At 52.8% G+C, this 15082-nt stretch overlaps 1 protein-coding gene across 8 annotated transcripts in view; it reads right to left on the reverse strand.

The window, feature by feature from the left end:
• AFDN (afadin, adherens junction formation factor) overlaps nucleotides 1–15082 on the reverse strand; it is a 129024-nt gene that overhangs the window by 85022 nt on the left and 28920 nt on the right. For 5 of the 8 annotated variants that reach the window (XM_047769736.1, XM_047769733.1, XM_047769730.1 and 2 more), the window contains exons 2-5: nucleotides 9519–9714; nucleotides 5409–5524; nucleotides 3814–3977; nucleotides 949–1109 (exon numbers count right to left, since the gene is read on the reverse strand). In XM_047769736.1, coding sequence (XP_047625692.1) covers nucleotides 949–1109; nucleotides 3814–3977; nucleotides 5409–5524; nucleotides 9519–9714 — 637 coding nt within the window. The remainder of the gene's footprint in view (nucleotides 1–948; nucleotides 1110–3813; nucleotides 3978–5408; nucleotides 5525–9518; nucleotides 9715–15082) is intronic. The other 3 variants (XM_047769737.1, XM_047769732.1, XM_047769734.1) reach the window with 1 other exon arrangement.

Genomic DNA, 15082 nt, shown 5'->3' on the forward strand with positions numbered 1-15082 from the left:
AATAAGCAAACCGAGCGGAAACTCAAGGAGCGGAAAGGGGGTCTCAGAAGGGAAGACATGGGGTTCCCGCCGTGGCGCAGCAGTAAGTAACGAACCCGACTGGCATCCATGAGGACACAGGGTCGATCCCTGGCCCCGATCAATGGGCTCAGGATCCAGTGTTGCAGTGAGCTGTAGGGTGGGTCACAGACCTGCCTCAGATCCCGAGTTGCTGCGGCTGTGGTGCAGGCCAGCGGCTGTAGCTCCGATTTGACCCCTGGCTTGGGAACCTCCACATGGCATGGGTGTAGCTCTAAAAAAAAAAAAGCAGACAGACAGATAGACATAAAAAGACATATCAAGCCAACTGCAATATTTGGGTTTTATATGGATCCTGAGTCAAATAAAGGAATTACCTGAGGCAATTAGGAAAATCTGAACAATGACTAGGTATTTTGATGATTTTTAAGGAATTACTGTCAATTCTTTTCTATGTGGTAACAGTACTATGGTTAGTTTGAGTTCTAGTTTTGCTTTTTAAGACTTGTTACCTTTCAGGAAAATATATCAAAATATTTATGGATGAAATAATGAGCAAGTTGAAATCTGATTCAAAAATACCGTCTGGGAACGAGAGCGATAGATGTAGGAGTCTAACACTATTTTTAATTATGGAGGCTCGGTAACAAACACACTGGAAAGTCACTGCAGCTTTTTTTCTTCTTTTGCATATATCTGAAATATTCTAGAATTTTTTCAAAGAGAGCCATACCAGGGAAAAATACACACCTCAACACACTCAAGGCATAACTGATTCTGTACCAGACACAGAGAGTATATACACTTGCTGCTAAGAGGCTGGGCCACCCACTGACTCGCCTTGAGCACGGCCTCGCACCTACATAAAAAACATTATCAAGTAAAAACCTTTCCAGCCCACGTAACAGAGAAACAACCCTGCGTTTGTACCGGAATCAGGGCGCCCGTCTGAGCTCCGAAACTCCTGCATCCTCTTTTCCAGTTTTTGCTGCCGCCTTCGCTTCATGACCACCTCGGGGTTGGAGATTGTTCGGGTAAAGCTAGTTTCGGGCATGTCTTTGTAAACCTCGGCAGCCAGTCGAGAATTCTCACTGTGAGGGAAAAAAGGCAGCAACAAGATCTTTTAACATGTGCCATCAGAAACGGGTGAGCTGTCGTACAGATCCCGACGGCAGGCGTTCTCTGGCATCTGTGCTCGGCACGGTTCTGCCGCGTGCTATTCAACCACCTGCTAATTATTACGGATGAAGAAAAAGGTTTCTCTCAATACAAACTAATATACTGGGCTGAGCTGAAATTTATCATTAAAAGTTTGTGGAGCATATAAAACTTAACTATTGTATTTTTATAAATAAAGCTAAAAGAAAAATGTATGTTATACATTTTAGTAATTTCTACCAGGGTTATCCTAAAATAGACTAAATGAGTGATAAACATTCCAACTACAAGAAATAAAGGACTGGGGTTCCCATCATGGTGCAGTGGTTAATGAACCTGACTAGTATCCATGAGGACGCGGGTTCAATCCCTGGCCTCGCTCAGTGGATTAAGGATCTGGTGTTGCTGTGGCTGTGGCGTAGGCTGGCAGTGCAGCTCTGATTCAACCCCTAGCCTGGGAACTTTCATATGCTGAGGGTGCAGCCTTAAAAAAGATAAAGGAAAAAAAAAAAAAGAAGAAGAGAAAAAGAAGTATTGAACAGACCTTTAGAAAAATTCTGTCTTCAAATATTGAGAACTCAAATAGCACGCATGATTTTTTTTAAACAACTAAAAGAGTCACCGCTATTCACTTTCTTGAAGCTGTATTTTTAAAAGGAAATTATTCCAACGTTCCTGTAACAAATCACTGTATAGAGTGATGAGCTGAAAACTAAATATTTAGGTAAGATTGATATACTCGACTAAATTTTGATAAATATACTTTAAAGATGTCCTTTTTAATCATAAAATAATTTAATCAAGCTTTGAATCAATCAAGTTGAACTTAACTCCTTTTAAGTAGTTCATTTTCTTAACACAAATAACTTACCACCTATAAACCAAAGTCACGCAACAAACCGCAGCCTAAGTTTTAACCTCCCTCTTCCATGGTGTCTTCAGACGTGAGCGGTCCATTCACCCAAGCCCTTCCTCTGCACAAACACACGAGGCAGAGGTCAGGTGCACCGCACAGGCACCATCACCACAAACGGCCAACATCCACGACACACACGAACACTCAGAATCAACGAAAAAATGGAAAAACCACTTGAAGAAGCCACCACGACAGAAGAACAGAAAAGCTCAATAAACACGCAGAAGGACTGCTACCCTGTAAATGAGGAACCAAGTTGGACCTACTGCAGAGACGCCAGGGCGACAGCGCTCTGCTCTGCATCGCCCCGCCGTCCACAATGGGAGTGGGAGCCTGCGGCAGGGCTTCCTAGGGGGTCTGGCCACCACAGCACCCCGATCTGTCCCTAACCCACCCTTCCAGAAAATTTCCTAAGAAAATACTTAGACGAGTGCTCAACATTGTGACATGAAATTTTCACTGGAGTATATTCATAACACGGAAAATAAACCCCTGTAAACTACCCACAAGTACATAAAGAGCGGGTTACATAAATAATGGAAAAACCATTTAATAACGCAGTTGTTTAAATTATTTCATATGGCTATTTTGGTGAAAGCATATATATGTGAAATCTATGCAATTTGAGTGGAAAAATGCCACGTGAAAAGGTGTGGCTTCACACTTGTTAAAGCCCCTGCACAAACACAGGAAGGGTGCACATCTGTGCAGCACACGTGCGCACACGCGCGCGCGCACACACACACACGACGGCTCCCCGTGGGCTCGTGACCTGCCTGACAAACCTGACTTTCTAAATGGACGGCTCTACCTTGGCAAGAGCAAAGCCACACAGCGGACGCTCCTCGGTCAAGGCCAGGGCAGGTCCGAGGCCTGGGAGGGGCCCGTGGGCCGACTCCCCGCCAGCCCAGCCGGCAAGGCGGACTGAGCCTGGAGCCGAGAAAGGAGGAGAGGCCAGCTTCTCCCACGGCACCCTTAACCCCTCCGCTCCAAGGTCAGGATGCAAACGCCTTCGGACAGGGGAGGACACCTACGACACCTGTGACAGATGTGGCAAAGGCAGCTGGCGGGTGTGGGCGAGCCGGGACTGGGAAGGGCTGCCATCCTCACTGGTCGTGCCGACCTCCGATTGGGGGTCAAGGGCATTGGAGTGTACGGGAAACCAGCGCTGCCCTGAGGACCGAAACACGGACACGAGGGGGAGGCCCAGCGAGGAGGCGGAGAACCCAGGCCTCAGCCGCCTCCAGCAGCAGCAGCACCGCCTCTCTCCGCCTTTGTGGGCGCAGCGAGCGAGGGAGGCGGTGGGCAGATCTCTCACTCCACCCCCGAGGGGCCCGGCACGGGGGGCCGGCGACCTGGTGAGCTCACACGGAGCCTTCTCCGGCCTGCCCTGGTTATTCCATGAGGTCTGCCGCATTAAAATCATTTGGCCTCGGCGTTCCTGTCCCGACTCAGCGGAAACAAGTCAACTAGGAACCATGAGGTTTGGGGTTTGATCCCTGGCCTCGCTCAGTGGATTAAGGATCTGGCGTTGCCATGAGCTGTGGTGTAGGCTGCAGACACGGCTCTGATCTGGCATTGCTATGGCTGTGGTATAGACTGGCGGCTACAGCTCTGATTGGACCCCCAGCCTGGGAAGCTGGTGCGGCCCTGATAAGCAAAGAAAAAAAGCATTTGGCTTAAAACAGAAAGAAAGAGGAGTATTTCCAAAAGGAACTTACGTGTCCTCCCCGTGGAAGGGTCTATCATCTTTATCAGATGCTTGTCTCATCGCCTCTTTTTCTCTCTTCTTTTTCTCCTTCTTTTCTTTCTTGGAGAGAGTTCTCTTGAAGTTCTGGATAACGCCTTCTTTTTCCTGCTTTTCAGGTCCGTTACTTTGAGCCTTCTGATGAAAGGAACGTTATCACTCTGCTGCTACCACACAGACCACAGAGAGCCGTCACCAACCTCACTCAGCCTCCGCCAAAACCAAGGCCACCGCGCCAGGGAAGGGTCGGGGTTCTTGGTCCTGCCTGGTCTCACGGGTAGGCGGGTGTACTTCCCAAACCTCACACGGTCAAGGTCTCATTTCAGCATGGGCAACTTTCCCTTCAATTCAAAAGCCATCAGCAAGAAGGCAAACAAACAAAACTCAGACCCAGTAAGAAAACTGGAGCGGGAACCACGAATCTGAACCTCGTGGAAATACGGAAATAACTGTTTGAATCATCAGTACCTACTTTACAGATGTTTTCCTTACCTTCAAAAGAAACATCACGAGCAGCCCTAATAAACTGGCTTTCGTGAAGCAAGGCTATGAGTACGGAATTTGGCAAAAAGAGCTCCAGTTTCTTTGCCAGATCTCGCTTATTTGTTTGCTTGTACTTAATGCACAGCACGGCCTGCTAGCAGGCAGCACGGAGACCAGGGGCCTCTCAGGTGACTCCACAGCTGACGGGCGAGGCATCGAGGAAAAGGAGAAGCTAGCTCAGTGGGAAAGGACACGGCCTCCTGCGTCCTAAGTCAGCACCTCCGTATCCTCCGCGGCCACCCCGCGTCAGCCAGCGAGCCTGACCCACGGAGAGAGCTCTGGCGCCGCCACCGAGGCTCTGCGGGCCCATGGAAGGCGCGCCCGCTGAAGTGGCAGCGGGGAAACAGGAAGGGAGGCCCCGCTGTTACGTCACACACGTTCACTACAAGGGCAGCAGGCCTCGGGAGCAAAGTGACAAGGACACAGTTCGTCTTCCAAGACCCCTCAGCTCGGGACACTGACCCACACAGACGACATGGAGACTGCTGCCAAAAGCCAATAATGGCACTTCCCCCAATCTGTTCAGGGAAAAAATTAAATAGAATATTTTCCTCTAGCTATTCTTCACCTCTGCACTCGCCATCATTTGCCAATTCTGAGTATCCACGTAAGAGGCCGCCGGCGGCCTTCACGGCTGCCAGGATCTTAAAGGCACGCAGCATCCCGCAGACAAGAACACTGGCGCGGGAACACAGACGCCCGCCTCCCGAGACGGCTTTAGAGCCACGTCACCACGTCATCCAAAGAAACACGCGCTTGCTAACTTCTACCCTGACGGATCTACCGGGAAGCAGGTTTAAAGAGGCCTTATTAAGGTGCATCTGAACAGTTCTTAAAGTTGACGTCCCCTCGGAACAAAAGCCACAGAGAGAGCTCTGCTCTGAGAGGGAAGGGGCGGCGGCGGGGCGCCGCGGGCTCCTCTGCAGCGGCCTTCAGGGAGGGGAGAGAGGGCAGCGGCGGAAGAAGCCAGCTGAGAAGGAACTCTGGGGCGCAGCGGGCATCAGCCTGAGACCCCGAGGGCCCCACCTTGGGAGGAGCGGCGTCGTTCTCGTTCTTAAGGACAAACCTGCCCTCGCGGTCATCTTTATTCCAATTCAGCTGCACAACTAGGGGCTTCTCGTCTATATCCAATCTTCTTTCTTCTTTAGAACATGAAAAGAAAAAACCAATGAAGCCATGGTTACCTAAGGGCAGCAGCCAGTACAGCATTCTGATGCGCGTTTAATTCGAGAGACAAAACCCAACCCATGACCCCGATCCCTCACCGACAGACGGAAATCTAATTCAAACTGCCAAGGGAGAGGTCAGCAGTTACTTCAGTGTTTTGGGGCTGCTGTATGAAACGACCAGACCCCGAGCAAGGACCACTTCCTGACAGCGTTTAGAATCTACCCAGGAAGGGAGTTCCCGTTGTGGCTCAGCGGTTAACGAATCTGACTAGGAACCACGAGGTTGCGGGTTCGATCCCTGGCCTTGCTCAGTGGGTTACGGATCCGGTGTTGCCATGAGCCATGGTGCAGGTCGCAGACACGGCTCGGATCCCGAGTTGCTATGCCTACAGTGGAGGCCGGCGGCTACAGCTCCGATTCGACCTCTAGCCTGGGAACCTCCATACGCCGCGGGAGCGGCCCAAGAAATGGCCAAAAAAAGACCACCAAAAAAAAAAAAATCTACCCAGGAAAAAAAGTGAAGGCCGTACACGCAGGGCTTTGCTCTACGTCCGCTCCTGCAGGTCAGTTCTCTGACACGCAACCGGAAAATAGGGAGATCATGTTAGCTCCACACGGAAGGCCCGACGATTCGTCAGACTCTTCTCTTCCCCATCCTCACGGCATCGAGAAAGGGCAGCAGGAGCCACCGTCAGTCCTGGAACTGAGCCCAGCGCCGGCTCCTGCTCCCCGGACGTCAGGCCCTTTCTCCTTAATGCGGCATCCTCGAGCCACGGTCCCCCCTCCTCGAGGCAAGGGCATCGACTGCCTTCCTCCTTAAGGCTAAGGAGGAAGCCCCCAAGCCCCTGGCCCAGCCGGCCAGCCCCGACGACCCTGGGGAAGGGGCACACACGGCTCAAGGGGGGCCGGGGAGGCGGGGAGGCGGGGAGGCAGGGAGGCCGGGAGGCTCTCTGTGGTGGAGGCGGCTGCCTGGAGGCCCTTAGGCAACACTGCAGGTCGAGGGCAACGTTAGTCATCAGAATACAGGAAGAACAAACCCAAACGACTAGTTTATCAACTGGAAAGATGAGAAAAGAACGATCAGTTAGAAACTGGATCAAGAAGTTTGGAATTCCTGCTGCAAACCAAAATTACCAAGTTGTTCAGGTTATAAACACTGCAGTACAGGAGTTCCCGCCGTGGCGCAGCGGAAATGCAGCCGACTAGGAGCCACGAGGCTGCGGGTCCCATCCCAGGCCCCACTCAGTGGGTTAAGGACTGGCGGTGCTGTGAGCTCTGGCGCAGGTGGCAGACATGGCCTGGGTCCCCCGTGGCGGTGGCAGAGGCGGAGGCGGAGGCGGAGGCGGAGGCTGGCAGCTGTAGCTCTGATTAGACCCCTAGCCTAGGAAGCTCCATGCACCGCGGGCACGGCCCTAAAAAGACCAAAAAAAAAAAAAAAAAGTAGCACATCAAAATCCCTCATGGTATGTTTTTTAGAGAATCAACACTAAGAACAATTAAGTGTAAATCATAAAAGTAAAACACAACCAGGGTGAGATCTAAAGCCCGCAGGCCTACCTGATGCGTGCAAATAGGCTCAGGGTGCTTCTGCACCTTTAGACTGTGAGCTAACTTCCGCCTTGCTGGCTCACATACCTTTTTTTAAAACAGCAGAATTCTTTTAGTTTTCCAACTGGCTTCACACGTGGAATCTCAATGCAGAAAAAGGCTAAGAGTGGCATTGGCATGGTGCTGGGCTAGCGCTCTGGTTGGCACACCAGCCGAGGTGCCCAGCTTACATGCTACCTACCTGTTCAGGGGGTGCATGGGGCACCGGCCACTGGTACTGCTGGCCGTGCTGGACTGGGCACCAGCCCTCTGGCTGGTGTCACACTAGTGTCAAACTGGGCCTTGCACGGCGCCTGCCAGCCGTGGACAGGAGGTGAGCTGGGCAGGGCCTCAGGGGCAGCCCCCCATCGGGGAGTGAGTAACTGCGGCTAAGAATGGAATGAACGTTTCCGTTTCCCTGTCACTTGCTGCAGACTGTTGTTAAGCATCCTCCGGGCCGTTAGGGCATAAACACTGAACTCGACTGCGTCCAACCAGGGTAGAAGCAGCTGTTGCGTATATTCCCTACGGCCTGGAGGGAAGCCGCTACGATCTGCTGCCACACTAAGGGCTCCAGGACCCGACAGGCTGAGAACCTGCACCCAGCGCTGCTCCGGAGGCACCTGCAGGGCCCTGCTCAGAGCGCGAGGGGCCGAGGGCGAGGCCGGGCGGGCCTAGCGGTCACCACAGGCGGGGAGACGCTTCCCTCTCCACACGCCTGCCACGTGTTTCACCCCCTACAAGCAACGTGGTTTCCTTTTTAACTGGGCACGAGTCTAGAGCAGAAGATGTAAAAAACCAGACGCACGTGTCGACCCGAGACAGCGTCTCAGGACCGGACTGGGTGGTGCGCCAGTGACCGCACAGGGCAGAGAGGATGGGCCACACGTGACAGGAACTTTCTTCCTCTCTGCAAGCTATTTGCAAAGACTCTGAGGTAAGGGAGAGAAAAACATCCAAAATGGAGACGATGTGCTCCTGCCAAGCTTGATTTGGGAACAGTTCTACCGGTGGTAAGCCTCGCCCTCCAAAGAGTGATGGACAAAGACGGCCTGCCTTACGCACTACTGGGGGGAAAGCGCTTGGTGACAACCCAACTCACACACTACGAAAAGTTAACCCGTTTCAAATGTACGAAGAAAGTTGTATTTTTTTTTTTTAATTCTTTCTTTCTTTTTGTAAATGGCTACACCTGCGGCATATGGAAGTTTCCAGGCTGGGGGTCGAACTGGAGCTGCAGCAGCTGGCCTACATCACAGCCACAGCAACACTGGATCCTTAACCCACTGAGTGAGGCCAGGGATCAAACCCACATCCTCACAGACACTATGTCCGGTTCTTAGCCTGCTGAGCCACAACAGGAACGCCAAGAAAGTTGCATTTTTGAAGTTCAGAAAAATGAAATATTTTCAGACAGGTTTTGCCACTGGAACTTAAACAAGTGTTCAGATTGGGTTTCTGCTATAAATAATCCTTCCTTTACTGCTTTCACTGGAATTTGTTTTTGTTTTCTACAGGTGACTCAGTATTTCCAAGGCACTCATAAACAACTTTATAAATTTCTGCTTTTGTCTTTTTTCTTTCTAGGGCCGCACCCACGGCATATGGAGGCTCCCAGGCTAGGGGTCTAATCGGAGCTGTAGCTGCCGGCCTACACCACAGGCACAGCAATGCCAGATTCGAGCTGCGTCTGTGACCTACACCACAGCTCATGGCAATGCTGGATCCTGAATCCACTAAGCGAGGCCAGGGATTGAACTCGTAACCTCATGGTTCCTACTTGGATTCGTTAACCCCTGAGCCAGGACGGGAACTCCCTAAATTTCTACATTTCTAATCAGCCCAAATTAAATTGCCATTTGATACACAGGATATTTCAAATCTTAAAAACAAGGAGAAATTACTAATTACAGAAGAGAGTTTCCCTAATTATTCCCCAAGAATCACATTATTGTTCCACATTACAAAACATCACAGCAGGATCAGTGATCCATACCCATAAAATACTGGGTTACAACTCACTGTACTAGAATCTACACATAGGAGTTACCCATATTTTTCCAAAATTAAGTAGCATGCTGTGTCACCAATGTGTAAGACAGCCAAGTCTGCTGGATATTTCTGATTATGAAATACCATGCTACTAGTCTTTGGAGAAATAAGCATATGTAAAATGTATTTGTTCTGACTTCCAACAGACGTATGTGCTAAGAACTTAGAAGAACATTTCAAAGACACATAAAAGTTTCGCCACCTGCTGATTGCTCCCCCAGCACGCCCCCCAAAAAGAAAGAGGTCGGTAGGAAAGCAGGGCCCCTGGACAAGGGACGGTGACGGAGCTCCCGCATCCCACGCCCACAAGCCCCGTCTGCACACTGACCTCCGCTGACGTGCACCTCGTAGAGCGAGTACTTGGGGGACGAGAGCATCCGCATATCCGGCCGGAACTTCTCGGCCAGCGTCTCGATCACATCCTGAGTGGTGGCAGTACTAGAGACCCGAATGCATTTTGTTGCAAAGTTTCCAGCAGCTTTATCTTGAAAATAAAATCTCATCACTCCATGGAATTCCAAATCCTAAAAAGAAAACATGAGATTTTTGTTTGTTTGTTCGTTTGTCTTTCTGCCTTCTTCTAGGGCTGCTCCCACGGCACATGGAGGTTCCAGGCTAGGGGTCAAATCGGAGCTACAACTGCCTGCCAATGCCACAGCCACAGCAACGCGGGATCTTTAACCCACTGAGCAAGGCCAGGGACCGAACCTGCAACCTCATGGTTCCTAGTCGGATTCCTTAACCACTGCGCCACAACGGGAGCTCCCCAGAAAACACGAGATGTTTTAGGGGAAAACAACGTCCTAAAAAGATGTCTTCCAGTTTAATTATGTGACTCGGGACATGTTACTTCCACGAGGGATGGCTGTGGAGCGGCCCAGGCCAGCACGGCCAGACGGGCATCCTTTTACAGGTCCTTACGACGACCCAGTTACGTAGATGCTACCATTAAACCCTACTCCCAAGATCTGGTCACTAAAATTCACAAAGTTTGAGGATCTTGCTCACAGTTACATAGCAAATCCAGAATTAAAACCCAGACCCACTGACCGTCAAAGTCCCTGCCCAGCTGGCCCTGAGGCCCGGTCGCGTCCTGAGATTCTAAAGCCCACATGAAGAGACTGTACTAAAAGCAGAGGGGAAATGCTAGCCCCAGGCCTACTATGCATGCGAAGAAATGGAAACTCTTAATGTTTGCAGAATATAATTGTAACTAATTTTCAATAGGTACATTTGCCCAAAGCAACAGACACAATGTAGGTTTTTCTTAAAAGCTTACGTCTAGAGAAGAATCCAGTGGCACGGTACCCAAAGACGAAGCCCAGGGGCTATTTTCCTGCATAATCGATGACAACAGCTTATGCAGTGACTCTAGGAAGTCTCAGGAGTCCCAGACTGTAGGCTGGGACCACTGCAGCAGAGAGGATGGGGGGGGGGGGGGGGTCCGGCCCCTGCGGCCCCTGTCCTTTCCTGGACCACAGAACCAAGCATAGCTCCCACACCGTTCCGGGGGCACGTCCGGCCCCAGGGTTCCAACACAGAAGCCTCGGCCAGAGCCCTCCTCCCGCTGCCTTCTCTCTTTCCACAGCGGCTCCATCTTCAAAACACACCCAGAACCCACCCTAGTCTTGTCAACCAAGCCAGCTAGTCACTCCTGGCTCTCTTCCTGGCCACTCATTCTGAGGTCAAGGCCCTCCCCTCCTGCGGCCCTCAGACCCTCCGTTCAACTTGCATCCACTTCGATCCACTAGCCCAGCCTTTGCTGAAAATCAGGAACAAGGAATCATTTGAAGAAAGGAAGGAAAGTGGGGATTAGAGTGGGGTGAACTGTGTAACTGTCTAGAAGTTAAACGGGAAAATGAGACCCTAAGGCACTTTCTGGCCCTGAAGGCTTCACCGAGCTCGCCCAGGCTCTGCCCACTGCCCAGGGGACAATGCGGGCAAAGTGAGCACGTGCGGCAGAAGGACACCGCCGGTCCGCAGACTCTGGGTGGCCGTAGCCGTGGCCACAGGTGAGGTCTGGCAAAGCCTACGGCGCTGCACTGTGACAGCGATGTCCCTTGGCTCTTCCTAGTCTGTGCACGTAGCTCCGGCTCCCTGTTAGACCGGCCCCCCTAAAAAGCCATGGGGTGACCATGCGGGTGAGCTGCTCCTGAGCACGAAAGCTGCAGCCCACTGGGCACTTCCTCCTGGCCCCGCCCTGAAGTCACTCAGGGTGCGCTCCCAACCCGCCACCCCTGCCAGGCGGGAAGACAGCACCTGCGAGGACCAACATCGGCCTGCAGCTTCGTCCCTTAACCTCAGCACTGAGCACCCCAGGGTTCTGCCCCTTCCCCCACGGCCACCCCGAGAGCACCTTCACCCACCCCGATCGCCTCTGCCAGAGGCTCACCTTATCCTCTGCACAGTAACCTCCGCAGGACCCCATCACCTCGCTCAGGAAGCGTAGTTTCCACATCACTTGTGACCAGACACACCTACAGGCCCCCAAAGACACAAGAGCAGCGGCTGCTCTGAGAATCATCAACAAGCAGTTCCGCACCAGCAGGCCATGAAGAAACAGGGGAGCCTCTGTGGCTGGGAGGGGACCCTGCTCAGCGAGAAGACAGAGCCCAAGGGAACCAATAAAGGCAGGTCCGCAAAGGAGGGTACTGTCCTTGAGTCCTGCCCAGCCTCCCGGGCACCCCTCAGGCGCACGCCGCTACCCTGCGCAGTAAGAGGGAACCACAAGCAGTGCATCTCCGCACCGAGCTGTTTCAGCTTCGGACCCTGCAGAACACGTCGAGGTCAGTGGGGAAAAAAAGAAACCTCGGGTCAGATCGAGCGTTCCGAGCAGGCCTCAGCAGGCCTGTCTCAGAGACGTGCTAACATGTGCGGTCTTCTTGTTTTTTGTCTTTTTAGAGCCGCACCCAGGGCACATGGAAGTTCCCCAGCTATGGTCACATTGGAGCTGCAGCAGCCAGCCTGCACCACAGCCACGGCAATCCTGGATCCCAGCTGCCTGTGCGACCGACGCCACAGCTCAGAGCGACGCCGGATCCTTAACCCACTGAGCGAGGCCAGGGACTGAACCTGCGTCCTCACGACACTATGCCTGGTTCTTAACTCACTGAGCCACAACAGGAACTCCTCCACCGATGTTTTTGGAGACAATTCTCCAAGTTCTGCCAAACCTAAATAAAGTAGCCTATAAAAACTCTCTTCGATTTGATCTCATTTGCACTAAGTATTCGATACCTACAGATTTGGTTTGCCAGGTGACCTCGACATCCACAGGGACACCTGAGGACAGCTGTCACCAGAAGAGTCCCTTAGTACATCAGCATTCTAATGCATTATTAGAATATTCAGCTAATTTGGGCCAGTATGAATAAATCCACAGAATTGTACTCAACCCAGGAAGACTGAGAAAATAAAGTCCCTGAACCTAGACACTAGGCATGCAGCGACCAGACGAACACACAGCAGCGGCCCTAAGGAACATGCACGTATTAAGGGCTACCACGTGCAGGTGCTGAGGGATCAGCCCTGAATTCCCCAAACGGAGAGGCAGGTCCTAGTCCCCTCCCCACTGCCCAGGGGAAGATGAAAGGCAGGTCCAGAGAGGTTAGGCACTTCGTGGCAATCGCACAGCACAGGTAGCCGGCACCTGCCCCAGCCTGAAGCCCGTGCTCGGCGCCTTCTCTTCAACAGTCGCTCACCACCCAAAGGGTTTTCCTCACCACAGGCAGGAGCCCATGGGCATCAGGCAGGCAGGATGTACGCGCCTGGCACTGCCCCACGCAGGAGGACACCTGGGGTCGCGGAGCAGGACACGAGAGCCGGCACCTCAACAGGAGAGCTGCACCTGTGAGGGTCAGTTAACAGCCACGTGAGCACAAGTCTCCCCAGCCTAAGAGGCGGGAGCACGGCAGCCAGGGCCCGGCCTCCACCCTGGCTGCGGCCGGCGGAGACGAGGGCCTTTCACGCAGGCCTCTGGGTCCTCCCTGGTCTCCAGCACACACACACAAACCACCGGGAGTCAGAACTTCCAAGGACTCTATCTGATGCCCCCAGCGGTGGTTGTCCAGGCTCACCTGCCAGGAACTCTGGAGAAGAGAACTCTGCATTTCTGCATTTGCCACACACTGCCCCGAGGGCTCGGCGACAGAGCTGGTGTTCTGACGACCGGCAGCCAGCGGGGGGGGGGGGGGGGGGGATTTTCTAAAGACAACTGTGTTCTTAAAAAGATGCCCTCCTTCGTGCTGGCGACACATTTTCAAGAGAAAACATCTACAGTAAAACACGGCGGCAGGGCCCCCAGATCTAAGGGAAGGGCCGAGGTGCTGGGGCGCGTTTTTTCGGGAGGAAAGGCCTTGGCAGCAGGGGCAGGGACCACGCGGAGCCACTTCAATCAGCCAGGGCTCGGGGCCCTCTGCCTTTACCGCCGAGGGAAGGAGGAGACGCGCGAGCGTCACTGGCTGCTCTCCTTTCGGGCTGCCTTTCCGGACAGGAAACACCGTCCTTCTCTCCCGAAAGCCTATGTGCACCTTCGCATAAACCTCTCCCCGAGAAACACGGTCACCAACGAGGATTGCAACGGAAAAGGAACACTGCCTGGGGTCGCGTCGCGTCACGACTCTAAAGGAAACTATTTTAACGTTCCTCAGAAGGAACACGACGCACAGAAAGAGGGAAGCCCCACCGTGAAACTACACACCAAGGAGCCCCGGCGGGGCGCACAGGCTAACGACGGAGATTTTCTTGTAGCTATTTGATCAGTATCTCCTCGGTTGGTGAAACTGACCATCAACCGGTCTTCTCATCCCAACCGGCCGAGAGCCACCAGGGCAACGCCAAACCTCCCTCTGCTCGAACGAACCCGAACCATTTGCTCTGAAGCCTGAAGAAACCAGGTCAACCACGCTCCAGTCACCACTCCTCTCACCGCGCTCAGTATTTACTTGAAACCCCTTTCCAAGCCTGTAGCAAAACAAGGCTACTTTCAAATAGGCAGGAGGAGGAGACACTCAGTCACAGAGACAATTCATTCCCAATGCTGATGCCTCCAAAAGCGTGCAAAACACTAAGAAAAACTGCAGCTGGGCCTTCCAAACAGACACGTCAGCAGTGCCTAAAACCACGGACTGGCGTTAGAAACAGGAGCACCGCTGGATGTGAACAGCTGAGGTAGAGAATGGAAGCGATACTTGAAGGTGGGCTTTTGGAGTCTCACTTGTAACATTTTTTCAACTTCTATTAACTATTTTAAACCACTTTCTTCAATTACAGGCATTTCATTACCTAAAACTTTTATAAACGAGCCCACAGAATAATTCGAGCGCAAACACTCTCGTCGAGGAAGAGTCTGCTCCACACCTGCGCGTGTGCGTTTGGTCTTTATAACACACCGATTCCACTGAATTTTTGGTCTGAAACCAAAGCCACAATGGCTAACATATCACAAGGCACACCTGTCGGACGTGAGGCTGCCGCATCCCCGGCCGCCGCCCCGCCAGCCGCCCCGCCGAGGAAGAGCAAGGGCGTGCGCCGACAGCGGGGGCCCGGCTCCTTTCGGGGACGGGCGCGCCTTTTGGACTAAAGCGCTGAGCTGCCACAGGCGCCCACGGAGGGGACACACGCAGGTCTCCCTTCGACGACTCTAACGAACATCCACCCAGCATCCGACTGCCCAGACGTTATAAAGAAAACAATTCTCTGCCAGAAAGCAGCCTCTGAGAAAAGCAGTGAGCCAGCCTGTGTTGCTAGAGCCTCAGTAACAACTGCTGGCTTGATCCGCGTCACCACCCCCTGGGCCCCGCAGCCAGCCCGCCCCCTCCAAGGCAGAGGAAGTCCGCTTGCCCTGAGACGCCGCGGACTCAGGCCGCCCAACGCTCAGGCGCCTTACGAGGA

The sequence above is a fragment of the Phacochoerus africanus genome, chromosome 2 (assembly GCF_016906955.1).
Source record: "Phacochoerus africanus isolate WHEZ1 chromosome 2, ROS_Pafr_v1, whole genome shotgun sequence".
NCBI lineage: Eukaryota > Metazoa > Chordata > Mammalia > Artiodactyla > Suidae > Phacochoerus > Phacochoerus africanus.